General features: G+C 42.5%; 2 protein-coding genes across 5 annotated transcripts in view; one reads left to right on the top strand and one right to left on the bottom strand.

Moving 5' to 3' along the window:
• mms19 (MMS19 homolog, cytosolic iron-sulfur assembly component) overlaps nt 1-2805 on the top strand; it is a 20117-nt gene extending 17312 nt beyond the window's left edge. For all 4 annotated transcript variants that reach the window (XM_032573907.1, XM_032573908.1, XM_032573909.1 and 1 more), the window contains one exon: nt 452-2805. In XM_032573907.1, coding sequence (XP_032429798.1) covers nt 452-482 — 31 coding nt within the window. In that variant the 3' untranslated portion in view covers nt 483-2805. The remainder of the gene's footprint in view (nt 1-451) is intronic.
• zdhhc16b (zDHHC palmitoyltransferase 16b) lies at nt 2672-12312 on the bottom strand. Its single transcript, XM_032573915.1, has 10 exons — nt 12056-12312; nt 8325-8624; nt 8048-8242; nt 7296-7384; nt 7186-7214; nt 6944-7077; nt 4621-4706; nt 4398-4521; nt 4188-4258; nt 2672-3446 (listed from the first exon to the last, which is right to left on the bottom strand). Exons 2-10 carry the CDS (start codon nt 8586-8588, stop codon nt 3341-3343), a joined length of 1098 nt encoding a protein of 365 aa, XP_032429806.1. The 5' UTR covers nt 8589-8624; nt 12056-12312; the 3' UTR covers nt 2672-3340.
• Nucleotides 12313-12782: the final 470 nt, after the last annotated feature.

Here is a 12782-nt window from a genome sequence, read left to right on the forward strand (position 1 = left end):
CTCATCCTCCTCAGAAAGTTGCATCTGTTTGTAACTGAATTCATCTTGATTTTGAGTTTCCACTGCAAAAAACCTCCAAATCTAACTAACAAGACAAAACTAACTAAAGTAACTTTTCAGCAACTATAGGAGCTTATTTAAGTCTATAATTTTCGAATATGGATAAAAAAAATGTTTTTTTAAAAATGTACCAGAGGAATACTGGTGGATTTTTTTCACTTACAGCGAGACATTTTTCATGTTTTAAGTGGGGGGGGGGATCATCCAGTTATCTATATTCAAGAATAACTGATTTAAAAGAAGCTTTTTTTTTATTTCACTAAAAAAACACTTTTAAGTATCTTTTATTTAAGTGTACTTAAAATATTTTCACCAGAAAGACTTAAACAGTCATGATAATATTTTGTTTCTTGGGAGTCCAGGTCGTTGATTTTGTTACGTTTCCCTGCAGGTTCCTGTTAGGAAGCCCTGGTGGAAGGTGATCTCTGTTTGTCCATAAAAACCTCCAGGACCAAGTAGCAGAGCGCTCTGCCTCCCTTCTCCTCCATTCGGGAAAGTGTTTGCTTCAGTGGTCTGACTGCACACACACACACACACGCACCCACCCACACACACACACACACCCCTACACACACACACATCCTGGTGAAGCATTTCATGGACCCATGATTGTGTCTGAGGGCAGGTCGGCCCTGACTGGAAGCTTCACCAGGAGCCATGCAGCGGGTCACAGGCGCTGCCGTCTGAATTTTATAAATCACAACTTATGCAGAGAACCAAGCCGCACAGCATCTGTTGTTTGTTGTTTTTTTTTCTATTTTGGATGAAATGTCATGAAGCTGAAGACATTTCAGTCAGTGCTTCACTGTTGAACATGGCTGGTTGTTAATACAAACCTTTTTATTACTATTGTTATTATTTTATTAACTAAGAAGCAGTAAAGCAGTTTGAGTTTCAGTGATCCATAGATTCCTTCTTTTCGGTATTTTCAGCTCATGTCGGCTGAAAAGCTCCAGAGTTGAACTTTTATTTAAGCCCTGTGCAGCTCTCACCTCTCACCTCTCACCTCTCACACTGACAGCCTGCGCCGTTGCTCTGAATGTTTAGGACGTTTGAACGGATTCCGTATGAATCCTCCGACACATAAATGGAGATTGTTGTACTGCTCAAAGGTTTTGTGTGGACTCACACGGGGAGTGTTATTCGTTTGCCTTGTTTTCTGTCGATATTTAAACGTGGTTGTTGTGTGAAGGTTGCCGTCGAGTCGGTGAGAATGTTTGGACCTCAAAAAGCTCTGCCAAGGAAATACGGTGCCTCGCAAAAGTATTCACACCCCTTGGACTTTTCTCCTTAGCCAAACTTTAATGATGTTTATTTTTCTGTTAGAGCAACAAAAAATTAGTGCATTATTTTGAAATCAAAAGAAATGAACAGTTTTCAACTTAAAAAAAAATAAATAAATAAAAGTCAGAGGCCAACTTTCTCAACAGTCAAGTTAGCTTTAGTTTGCTTTACTGTACTCTTACCACAGATTCTCATTTACATGGCCGGTTCTAGGTGGGGGGCTATGGGGGGTCAGTGCCCCGGCAGAACTGGATCTGGACCCTGTACTGAAGATATTATACTGATTAATTTACTTATGGTAATACGTGCTGACATAGAAACTGTAACTAATTGTTTCCTTTGACCAGCTTTATTTTTTTCTCTTCACAGTTTTTACTTTATCAATACATTAAAAATGAAGGTGTTTCAGCCACTGTGAGATATCATCAGGGGTCTGAAACCTGCAGTTCAAGAGACAATCAATCCCGCCGGGTTTTCATAAATTTTTTATTTATTTTCTAATCACAATGACTTGTTTTTGGTGCTAATTTACAAATATTTGCAATGAATTTCCTGATATTGGTGCCTATGTATGACAGTAAATCAGACTTTTTGTTTCTTGCCATATCACTCATGGACTATAGCACGAGTAAGGCTGATGCAGCTAAAGATGATACTTTAGCCCGAGTAAAGATGATACTGCCATCTTCTCCTGCAGATGGCAGTAGAAGAAATACTGCCATCTGCAGGTGTGAGTTAGCAATCACTTAAAGCCTGTGTTTCTGACTGTTTTTGTGAAAAATTTGCATTAAACTCACAACTGTGCATTTGCGCAAAAAAAAAAAAGTCTGATTTCTGAATTGCTTTTACGTTCATTTCTACGATTGCAGAATCACACAAAAAAAACTGGAGCTGCTTAATATATTAAACGGTGAAATATTTCAGAGTTTTTTTTGGTTTTCATGTATTTGTTCTGGCCCCCGCCCTGGCCCCCTGGTAAATATCGTCTAGAGCCGTCACTGCTCTTTGGACTTTGACTGGGCCATTTTCCGTTTTTTTGTGTAAAACCTGAAGTTACTAAGACTGCCACGTAAGGAACATTGTTGGATATGAAAAATGTTGACCATGGAACCAGCTGGAGTTTTTCTTGACTACATAAAGTATTTCATTGTTACAGTGGCGTGGCCATTAGCCCCGCCCACTCAGCGTCTCAGTTATGTAATGTGAAGGGTTAGCCTCAATAACATGGATAGGCTTCGATCTGAACCGCTACATCAAATTTCCATTATTAATTATTTAACTTCCATAATTCTACTCAGTATTGTTGCTCTTCCGCGTTTTTATTTTATTTTTTTTGTGGGGTCCGATTGACTCCGTCTCTCAAGACGGCGAGACGAAAGGTTGAAAGTTTGTGAATACTTCTGCGAAGCACTGTAGACAATGACTAATGTCTAACTTTGTTTTATTAAAACTCTTCTTTGTGAACTGACCGTATCTTTGTCTTTTATTTATCAGCCCAACATGAAGACAATCGATAGCAGAAAATAACAAAACTTGTTTTATTTTATTTTTTTAAAAAAAGAAAGAACAGGAAGTGGAGCACAGCTCCTATTGGTTACTGATTACATCAGAATCTCTTGTCACAAACATTCAAATAGAAAATTGAAATGAAAATGTCTCAATGGGAATATTTCACAGTGCATCATTTGCTAATACAAACTGCCTCGTTTACAAAACCAAAGGAGCAAAAAAGACTTGATTTGAAAAGAAAAGAAAAAAGCTGGAAGGAAAGGAAGGGAGTTCATCGTGTTTTCCTTTCTTTGGCACCAGGACACATCAAGTCAGTAGTGCTGAAAGTAATCCCCCCCCCTCAAAATGTAACATGTAAAGTTGTAAAAAAAAATAAAAAATTAAAAAATCTGCAGCAACCAAAACATTTCAGTTCCCAGAATGCATCAGAGCACAGCTCCTCCTCCGCTCTCTTCTTGTTGCTTTGGATGTGAGGGGAGCAGAGAGGTCAGATGGCCATGGGGCCATCACTGCTGGTGGAGGGCCGGTCCCACAAGAGGCCGTCCCCGCCGGGCGGATGGCTGGAGGGCAGCAGGACCCGGGTCAGCCAGTGGCTGGGGGCAGGGGGGGAAAAGTCTCATCGTTTCAACAGAGATGACTCAGAAATATTCGGATAAGAAAAACAATATCAGTTTATTGGAAATGAGCAGGAAATGCTAACTATGATGAAGGTTTTAGAACAGGCAGTGTGAGGGGCAGCCGTGATTAGACAATCAGCTGTGTTGGGAATTTGATTTGCTTGGACTCAAAACATTTTGGCACTTTTTAAAAGTTCTGAACCAATATAAATCCTTCTTGATCCACAAAGGCCTAAAATTATGGAGGGAATTTACCGTTCAGTTTGACATTTTGAAAAATAAATCACAATTACTTCATTAATTTGCTCTTTAAATTTATATTGAAAACAGATACTGTCAGAGTTAAACTCTTAAATTAAAACCAAAACCTTGAGTCTTACTTGGATTTATTCCTTCCTCGATTCCTTCCTTCCTGGAACCCTAACTTTCTTCCTTCAATTCTTGCCTCCCTTTTTTGATCACTTTCTTTCTTCATTTATTTCCTTCCTGGATTCATAACTTTCTTGACTCCTCTCTTCCTTCCTTTTCTCTTCCTCCATCTCTGCCTTCCTTCCTTGATCCATTCTGTCCTTCCTTTATTTTCTTCCTTTATCCCTGACTTTCTTCCTTCCCTCTGCCCTTCCTCTCTTGTTCCTCAGCCTTCTCCAGGTGTTTCCATTGATGCGTTCAGAATAATCAAACCAACATATGAAGATGTTTTGTGGCTCTTGGTCTCACCTCCTTGTTTCCACTCCAAAGAACAACTTCCAGTTGTTCAGGCGGCCATGATGGTACGGGTTTCTGAACACCTGACAGGGAGAAGAGGAATCGTTAGAACAACAGCAGCCATTGTTTTTTTTTAAAATCATGTCTATTGAAGCAATCGAAGGAAAAAAAAGTTTTATGAAGAACAAATTAATATTCAATTCAATTCATGGCCGATGGCACCTTGCCGTTGCCCTGCAGCCGTCTGGCCTCCTTGCGGTTGATGTGGCGCTCCACGCTGGTCTCTCCTCTGCTGATCAGCTTGGCGTGCCACAGGGTCAGTCCGCCCAGCGCCACCGCCACCGAACTGCAGAACCAACGGGTCAGAGCGGAACAGGAGAGCCGTTACGAAACTGCCAACTAGCTGCAGGAAGTGGTCCAGGTCCTGTGCAGAGCGCCGGCTCACCTGGTCAGGACCCAGAGGAAGATGATGCACTTATGGCCAACGCTCTCTCTGGGGCTCAGATCTGGAGGCGGAGTCTGAAAGGAAGTCTAAAAACAGACAGGAAGTACTTCAGACTGACGGCCAACACGGCGCCGCTTAGCTTCCAGATCTGTTATGCTAGCTCTGATTTGTTCCTTTTTAAGACTTTTGTTCATTTGTTTCATGTTTAGACAATTATTCCCTCTGGTTTTCTAACTCTTTTATCTTTCCAACAAATAGTATGGTGCGTAACCGTGGCAACGCGGTATTGTTTTTCCAACTGGCAGGAGCTGATTAGCGTCTCAAAAGCTCAAATAACACCCGAAGTACGACCCCAAAGCCCGGAGTTAAAATGACAGATTTAAAGAGGAGCAGCAAAAGCAAATGAGGCAGATTAGCATCGCTTAGCAACAACTGATGATGTCATCCAGGGCACGTTATTATGGAATATCATCTCTCCTGTTAGCCTGTCATATTGTTTTATCTGTGTTTTATGAATACTGTGCAGCACTTTGTTGCAGTTAATGTTAAAGTGCTTTATAAATAAAATTAACACAACAGCAACAGTCTTCAGTCAGAGGCCTCTACGGATTCCTTGCAACACTGACAGCTACAGGAGATATTCCTGTTCACAGTGAAGATACTTGGAAGAGATGAGTTAGGACAATATTTAATTACCGTTTGGAATAAATGAAAGTTGTTTTTTTTTTTATTTAAATTGAATTCAAAAGTGTGGCCCAGGGGGCGTTGAAATGATTTCTATTGCCCCCCCGCCGCCCTCTGACCACAAGTCAAGAAAAATTGGTCAAAGTACAAAACAACTGAGGAACCCAAAAAATTTAAAATGTAAATCTAATAAGGAAACAATCCAGAAACTTTTATGTTTCGGCTCTTTAAGGTTTTATAGATTTCATAAAAATGTGGTTTAGTTTATTATGTCAGGTAAAGCTAAAAAAAACCCCAACAAAGAACAAAAGTAACAAACTTAATTTTTGCACTGTGAATAAATTTGGTGGCAAATGACTTGTTTAAATTTGCCAGTTTTGGTACACCGCGGCCCTTCAAGTTCTAGATCTAGAACTTTATGAAGGTGCAGTGAAGGTACAACTAAAAAAGTTTATTTTGTTCGTGAAAACCTGGACAAGAACAGATGAATAAAACTAAATGATCACATATGATTAAGCCTTTTTTTTTGGTTTTTTTGTGCAGCGCTGCATATCTTCCAGACCTTAATCACATGGCCTTCGTTGTTTACTTCTCAGCTTTTCAGATCCTTAATCAGACGTAGATATGAGAACAGGATCATTTCCAGGTGTCCTGTTTCTATCTCTGCCCTCCATCTGAGATCAGATTCTGCCTTCTGACTTCCACCTCACAGATGCTGTCGCTCCAAACATCTCATTAAAGCTCCTTGATTAAAATAGGCCACACCTCGGGGCAAAGGTCATCAACGTTTATTATCCAGAGCCTTCAGCTCCCTGAAACGTTTGACTAGAGCCACAAAGCCCCTAAAAGAAAGGTTATCAAGTTGTCTTATTGAAGAATCATGACTGGAAATTTATGTTTAGATTTTAAAGTATCAAGCTTCAAAAAAAAAAAGAGAGAACAAAGGTTGCACCGATTGCAGTTTTATGACTGATCACTGATCTTTAAAACAGCCTGACCTGCTGATTCTCTCATGCATGTTTGAGAAATCCTTTAATCCCCATGGCAACCATTCAACTGTGCAAAACGCCTGGGTGGACCTAGCTCCGCCTTCGAGGACGAAGCTCCTCCTCTGAGCTGCAGCTTCCAAACTTTAGAGCTTCCCCCTCTCAGAGCAGCTCTACCCTCCCACTCTTCCACTCAGCTCCTTCAGACTAGCCAGCAACAATCAGCAAACACCTGGTAGAACTGTACACCTCATCATAGGAGCTACTTCTCAGTTCAACGTTGGTAGAAATGTTAAAGGGTTAATGTTGTGCCATGTTGTGATGACTTCCTGTAGGCGGAGTTTCAGAAAGAGCAGGAGTTTTTAAAGAGACAGCGGCCCAATTTCAAGGCACTAAATTACAATGGCAAATTTCTTTTAAGTCATATTTGACATATGTAACCTTTTCACAACAATTTAAGGTAACATAATTGCGTGGTTGTGCTATAAAATGGCACTATGTGGCAATACTGCCCTTTAAGTTTGAATAGAGTCATCAATCATACTTTGTCGATCCTAAAGGGCCAAAAAATGCTTTGGAGATCAAACTAAGTGGATCTCTGGATTCAGGTCAGTAAATGGAGGTAAAGCGCTCCGAACCTCAACAGAACTCACCTCTATGGCGCTGTAGGCGTCCAGAAACAGGTTCCTGCTGCTGACGCTGCAGTAGACGCAGCCCAGGGTCATGTAGAGGCAGAAGGAGAAGAAGTAGCGATGGTTCAGGTGGCCGACGCAGTTGTTCAGCCAGGCTGGGAAGGTGTTCAGGTCAAACGCTTACAGTAGGTCCAGAGAGCCCGGAGCGCTCCCAACGTATTCACGTGGCGCCGTTTCACATGTTCTACGGGCTGAAAGGATACGACAGTGATGGTCCATCTTCAGGATGCACCTGCAACACAACAGAAACAGCTCTGTGACGTAAAGACGGGCTGAACCGGCTCGGCGCCTGGGAGGAGAGACGGCAGCTTACAGGCTGCAGATGCTGCAGTGGTGCGTCCTCGGCGGTTTGGGGGTGATGCATTTCTTGCAGATGGAAACAGACGGAACGTCGCGTTTGTCCTGAAACACGCGGACAAGGAAAAGACTTTACTGAGACGATAACGGTCCACGATGCCTCGGAAAGAGCGGGAATGCCACCGTAACTAATTACGGCAGACGATAAATTGTCCCACAAATTATTGCGATAAACATGAATATTGTTTGTCGCAATATATTTTCAAGTAATATATTGACAATGGCATCACGATGTAAGTTTGCCGTCTCTTTGTATTATTCTTTGTAAAGAATACTTCACTTAAACTGGAAGATGTTTGAAATATCCAAAATAAAACACAACTGACAAGAAATAAAAAGGAGTTCAAATCAAACGCAACCAAAATCATAAATAAAATGGATTGTGAAGTCTCTGCAAACTAAATTGCTCTTGAAAAAGTTATTAATCAGGACGACGGACATTAAAGAGGTCAGTTTAGTTTGGTCTCTAATGTTGTCTGCAAAACAAAAGTTATTTCGGTAACAATTTATTTGAAAGGGAATCTTACGACAAAAGACTGACATGAAGACACTTGCTATGAAGTGTCATTTGGTAAATAATGACACTTTTAATGCAAAGTTGCATTAAAATTTGCATTAAAAGTTTCATCTTTACATTAAACGTGTCATTATTTGCCAAATGACTACTGAGACCTTGCGAGGTCCGGTACTTTATGGTGGACGTAGTACCTTGGGTGGGTGTCCGGGGGAGGTGGTGGTGGCCTTGTAGTAGTGGAAGACCACCAGGATGAGCAGCCAGTGGCCGCAGCAGAGATGCCAGGCGATCCAGTGAGCGGGGTACGAGGAGAAGATGGTCGGTAAGACAAACAGGTAGATGATGATCACCACAGAGGACGTCAGCAGGACCACCAGGCACACAAACACCTGGAGGGGTACGGGGGAAAGAGAGACGCTGAAGTGAAACCAGAGCAGAGTCGGGGCTAGTCGGTTGGAACGGAGAGCTCACCACTCCAAACCAGCGGGTGACATTGTCCACGATCCAGTAGACCGGCTCGAACGCGCAGTCCAGCAGCGTGTCCGAGTTGGTGAGGCTGTTGTAGTAAAGGGAGCGAAGCAGCAGCTTGCCGTACCTCCACGCCGCCGACAACCTGACCCCGACCCCACCTCCTCCTTCCTGCGGGCGACACAGCCGGCGCAAGCGCAGCGCCAGCCGCAGCACCAGCCGCATGGCTCGGGAGAGCTGCCACCTCCAGCTGCTGCCCAGACGCATGCCACCGCCGGCTGCTCGCCTCCGGAACACTCTGCCCTGCAAGCACACGCACACGCACAGGCACACGGACCAGCAGTGAGAAACGCAGGCCGCGTAAAACAGGAGCTCGTCGTGCTGGAGCCAGACGGCCACCGAGTTCTCCATCGTCTTCCTCAGGTAGAGGGCGAATGGCCAACAGGAAGACTGGCCGGTCGGTGAGGCAGGACAGTTTCCTAGAGTCTAACGGCGCCTTTCACTCACAGCTAATGGAAACTGAAGTGATCGAGTGCTGAGGGACACCTGTCAGCCCCCACAAACCAACGTGTCCTTTGAATAATTCAGGACCGGGCCAGATCAGCGCTGATTAAAAGTTCCAAGAAATTAGGAGGGGAGGATGCAGAGTGGTAACCCTGTAAGGGGGGTTGGGGGGCTTGCAAGACAACGAAAGGGTCCGAAAGGACATAAAGTGGCTATGTGATCCTGAGGTGACATTTCATCAAGCTGAGTACTGCTCCCTCTGATGGGGCTTACAAAATTACACTGGCACTGAGACAGAGCCTCCTAAAAGCACTAACAGCCTTTTAGCCTGGGAAAAACCAGCGTCTGGTTCTACACTGCAGCGGTTCTGGACTTATTGGAAAACAATTGCTTCCTAGAGGACTCAACTCCTTTGAAGTTTTAAACAATTGGATCTGATTTTACACAACTGCAAATATTTGGCAGTGATGTTTGAAAAGCTTCAGCTCGATGGAGCTTATGGAAACGCTGCGCCACGTAAATCTGCGTGGGTGGTACAGCAACGACACCTTTGCACCAGCCCTGTTTAGTCCAATTAAATCCAACTCTTAATTTGTTTGGAGTGGGAAGTTCTGGTCCGCCTACAAACCTAGGTCTCGGTTTGGTTGATCTGAACTCTGGAGCGGTTCAAATGCCAATGCCAAGGCAAGCAGACCAGAGACCACTCCAAAAGCAAGGAAAGACATCTTGGGTTAATATAACCAAAACAAACCTGTGCGTCTGGTGCAAGAGAGCGAAATGGCTCTTGGTTTTTAGCCAACGACAAAAGAGAAATCTTACAACCTAAAATCTGACGCCACTCCACTTTTGCTTGCATTTTGTGAAGAAGGAAGTTGTATTCAGTGTCTACTTCAGAGGTTTATGTGTCACTTCCATGGTTCTTGGCGCAGTGCCACCGTAGGCATGAGGGGAGGGAGCAGGTTTTTCAAAAGGTTTGGTTTGTTTCACACAGTGCAGTGTGAAAGAGAACCTCACCAACTGAAAATGTAGTGTTGCCGTTTTGGTTCCCAATCGAACCGATTCTACCGCACTATCAGATGTGAAAACATTCATTTGAACCACAAACTACAACCTTATATACGCAGAATACAGTTCTAAAACAGCTGCCTTCTGTTCGCTAACTGGCCTGGTTGAAACTCAACCAGAGAAATCAAACTCAATGGGAGAAATTCCACACAGAACACTGCAGGGAGATGAGAATCGAGAGGAATTTCGTAGGAATGCAATGGCCCGTTAAATTCACACACAGTTTGTTGTGTTACAACCAAAAACTCCTGCGTATTTTATGCAGTATATCAACACCAAGCAGTAGACAACTGAAGTGGGAGAACAACAAAGTGTTTTACAATTCAGTGTCTGAAAAGTCTTGTGTGTGTTTGTATTCAACACAATGAGTCAACTCTTTCACGTGTGCCTCTCCGCTTCCGCTTCGCAACTATTTGCCACTTTGTGTTGCTTCCTCACATAAAATCCCAATAAAATCCACTAAAGTCTGTGGTCCTAACGTGTCGAAATGTGAAAACAAAGGTATGGAAGGTACAGTAGTGATGGACGCCAACAGGAAGAGAGTGAAGTCAGGTTATTCGGTCGGTTGAGACAATTAAAAAACGATGGAAGTGCATGAAAACATGAGGTCAAATGAGGTCATAGGTTATCTCTCTTTTCAGTGACCTCTGGGTCTTTCTCCTTTAGAGATGGATGATGACGGAACAGCTTTCGACGTAAACAAGTGAGAGAAATAAACATGAGGACATGCAGAGCGACATGTCTGCACAGATGGGATTTCAGCTGACTGGGAAGAAAAAAAAGGTGTTAAAGAGTCTGATTATTCATGTAGGGAACCTGACAGGAAGAAGGGACAGAATCATGTCAGAGCAGAATCTCTATGGTAACCGGTGTCCCCAATCTGCTCTGAGACGGCAGGCGGACCAGCACCTCACTGTGTTTCACCGTAACAAGCTTTACTCCGTCCTCTAACGGAGGGCGGCCATTTTCTGTCCTCAAATTTCATGGTCTACAGTCTACACTGTGAACAAACCCCCCAAGCAGAAGCTGCCGAGTTTTCACTGCTCACGAGTTGGGACTTGCTTTCTCTTCTCCTCCAAATGTTTATCACTTCTTCTAATGTTTCTTTTTACACACAGGGATCCATTCGCAGATGATATTTGACTTTTTTTCTCGAATCTGACACCAACAGCCTCTTACTCGTTTTGGCTCCTTTTGCCACCTAATCTGGACTTCTACTAGCAGAACAATCTCTGCTGCTATGGCAACGACTCGGGTCAGTGTTTCTGAAATGTTTTAATCCACTAAACTAATTGAACAAATATTATAGGTATAAATAAATGATTTCTCAGTCATTTGTTTGTGTAGTTATGCATATTTATTTTATATTTGCGTGTTTTGCTACACAGTTGTGATGAGAAATGTAAAGGTAAATGTGGAGAGTTCAACATTAGCACCACACAAAGACATTAACCATCAGAGCTCCGCAAACCAGGCCAGACTTTAGACGGGCAGAAGCCCAGGGCTACATTTTTTTGGGGGATGTCCCAAAATATTTTTATTCTATTTGGCCATTTGTTTTCTTTCTCTCTTTTTGTTTCCATCATTAGATTTGGGGAATTTGTTTGGGAGGTGACTCTGAAGTTATCAAAACCGAACTGATGAATGTGAAATTAAGCTGTTTAATGTTATTTCTGTGATTATTTTCTAGTTTAAACGCAATCCAACTGACTGAAGACCCTGCAAAAATAGCTTTTTATATTTTTATTTTTGGTAAATTTATAGAAACATAGAAAATATCTATTTTCTATTATTTATCGTCATGCATTTCTATCAATATTTAAACAGCATATTACTCTTCAAAGTCACAAACTTAGACCGATGGCACGCTTTGTAACACCATAAAGACAATAACACATTCATAAAGCAAATGTTCTGAGCAGTCTAACGTTGTATGAAGCCAGAAACTGCCACAGAAAACCCACCTTAAAGTCATTTAACCTCCTGACTTAGAAATAATCTCGTTAACCACGGGCATTCCTCCCAATTAGTTACAGTTGTATTACATTAGCAGGCTAGTTACCCTCCTGCTAGCATCTTGATACCCCACCTTTGTTAAGTGTTCAGTTCTACTGGATAACGACAATGCACTTTCAAAGATATAGATTAGCATCGGTGGAGCTTACCTGCTCAGAAGAACTATGTAGGTAAGAGATGCAGCTGTTGTCAAGTCATGGTTTCACTAAACAAGTGACCTACGGGAATTTCACTGACTACAGAAAGACCGACAGTACAAAGCGGTAAGACTGACGAAGGTCGTCTTTTAAGCAGATGTCTCACTAACGTTTAGGAAAAGTAGAACTGCCTTGTGTTAAGGCGGAGACATAAAATTAGATAAATCTTGAGTCAAATTTTAAACTAAACACTATCTCAACAGCTGCTTTATGAAATATTTAGATATGCAATACTGAGATTCATCGGTGTAAAATTAGTTAAAGTGAGACCTCTGTCTTTATTTTTTATCTTTTTTCCAGGCGGAGACTAATGCTGCGTTTCAGGTTTATTCGGAACTCGGAAATTCCGGCTTTCACCTGGAAAGCCCCCCCGAAATCGGAATTCCCACTGGGGACGTGGGAGCGACTCCGACTACAGTACACTAAGACTTATAAAGCCAACTTTCAATATTAAGGAGTCGTGAAAGCATGTTTATTTTACAAGCGTGCTTCTAAAGTCAATGTTACATGTACCACCTGGAACTCTAAACTGAACATTTTAACTGGCGTTTGCTTGTGGAAAGTAAAGCTTAAAATGATGTCCTTAAGAGATACTGCGAACAATGTCTATGCGCATCGCCATGTAGAAATTCCGACTTCTTTTTCGACTATCTGGAATGCAGCTCCGGCTTCCGAGGTT

Source organism: Xiphophorus hellerii, chromosome 10, assembly GCF_003331165.1.
Source record: "Xiphophorus hellerii strain 12219 chromosome 10, Xiphophorus_hellerii-4.1, whole genome shotgun sequence".
Lineage (NCBI taxonomy): Eukaryota > Metazoa > Chordata > Actinopteri > Cyprinodontiformes > Poeciliidae > Xiphophorus > Xiphophorus hellerii.

Coding starts and splice junctions, on each gene's coding strand:
- zdhhc16b (XM_032573915.1), bottom strand. CDS start 8,588: ATGCGTCTGGGCAGCAGCTGGAGGTGGCAGCTCTCCCGAGCCATGCGG. Junction 7,078..7,185: donor GAAGATGGACCATCACTGTC/GTATCCTTTCAG, acceptor ACACCTTCCCAG/CCTGGCTGAACAACTGCGTC. Junction 4,707..6,943: donor ACGCCTACAGCGCCATAGAG/GTGAGTTCTGTT, acceptor GTCTGTTTTTAG/ACTTCCTTTCAGACTCCGCC.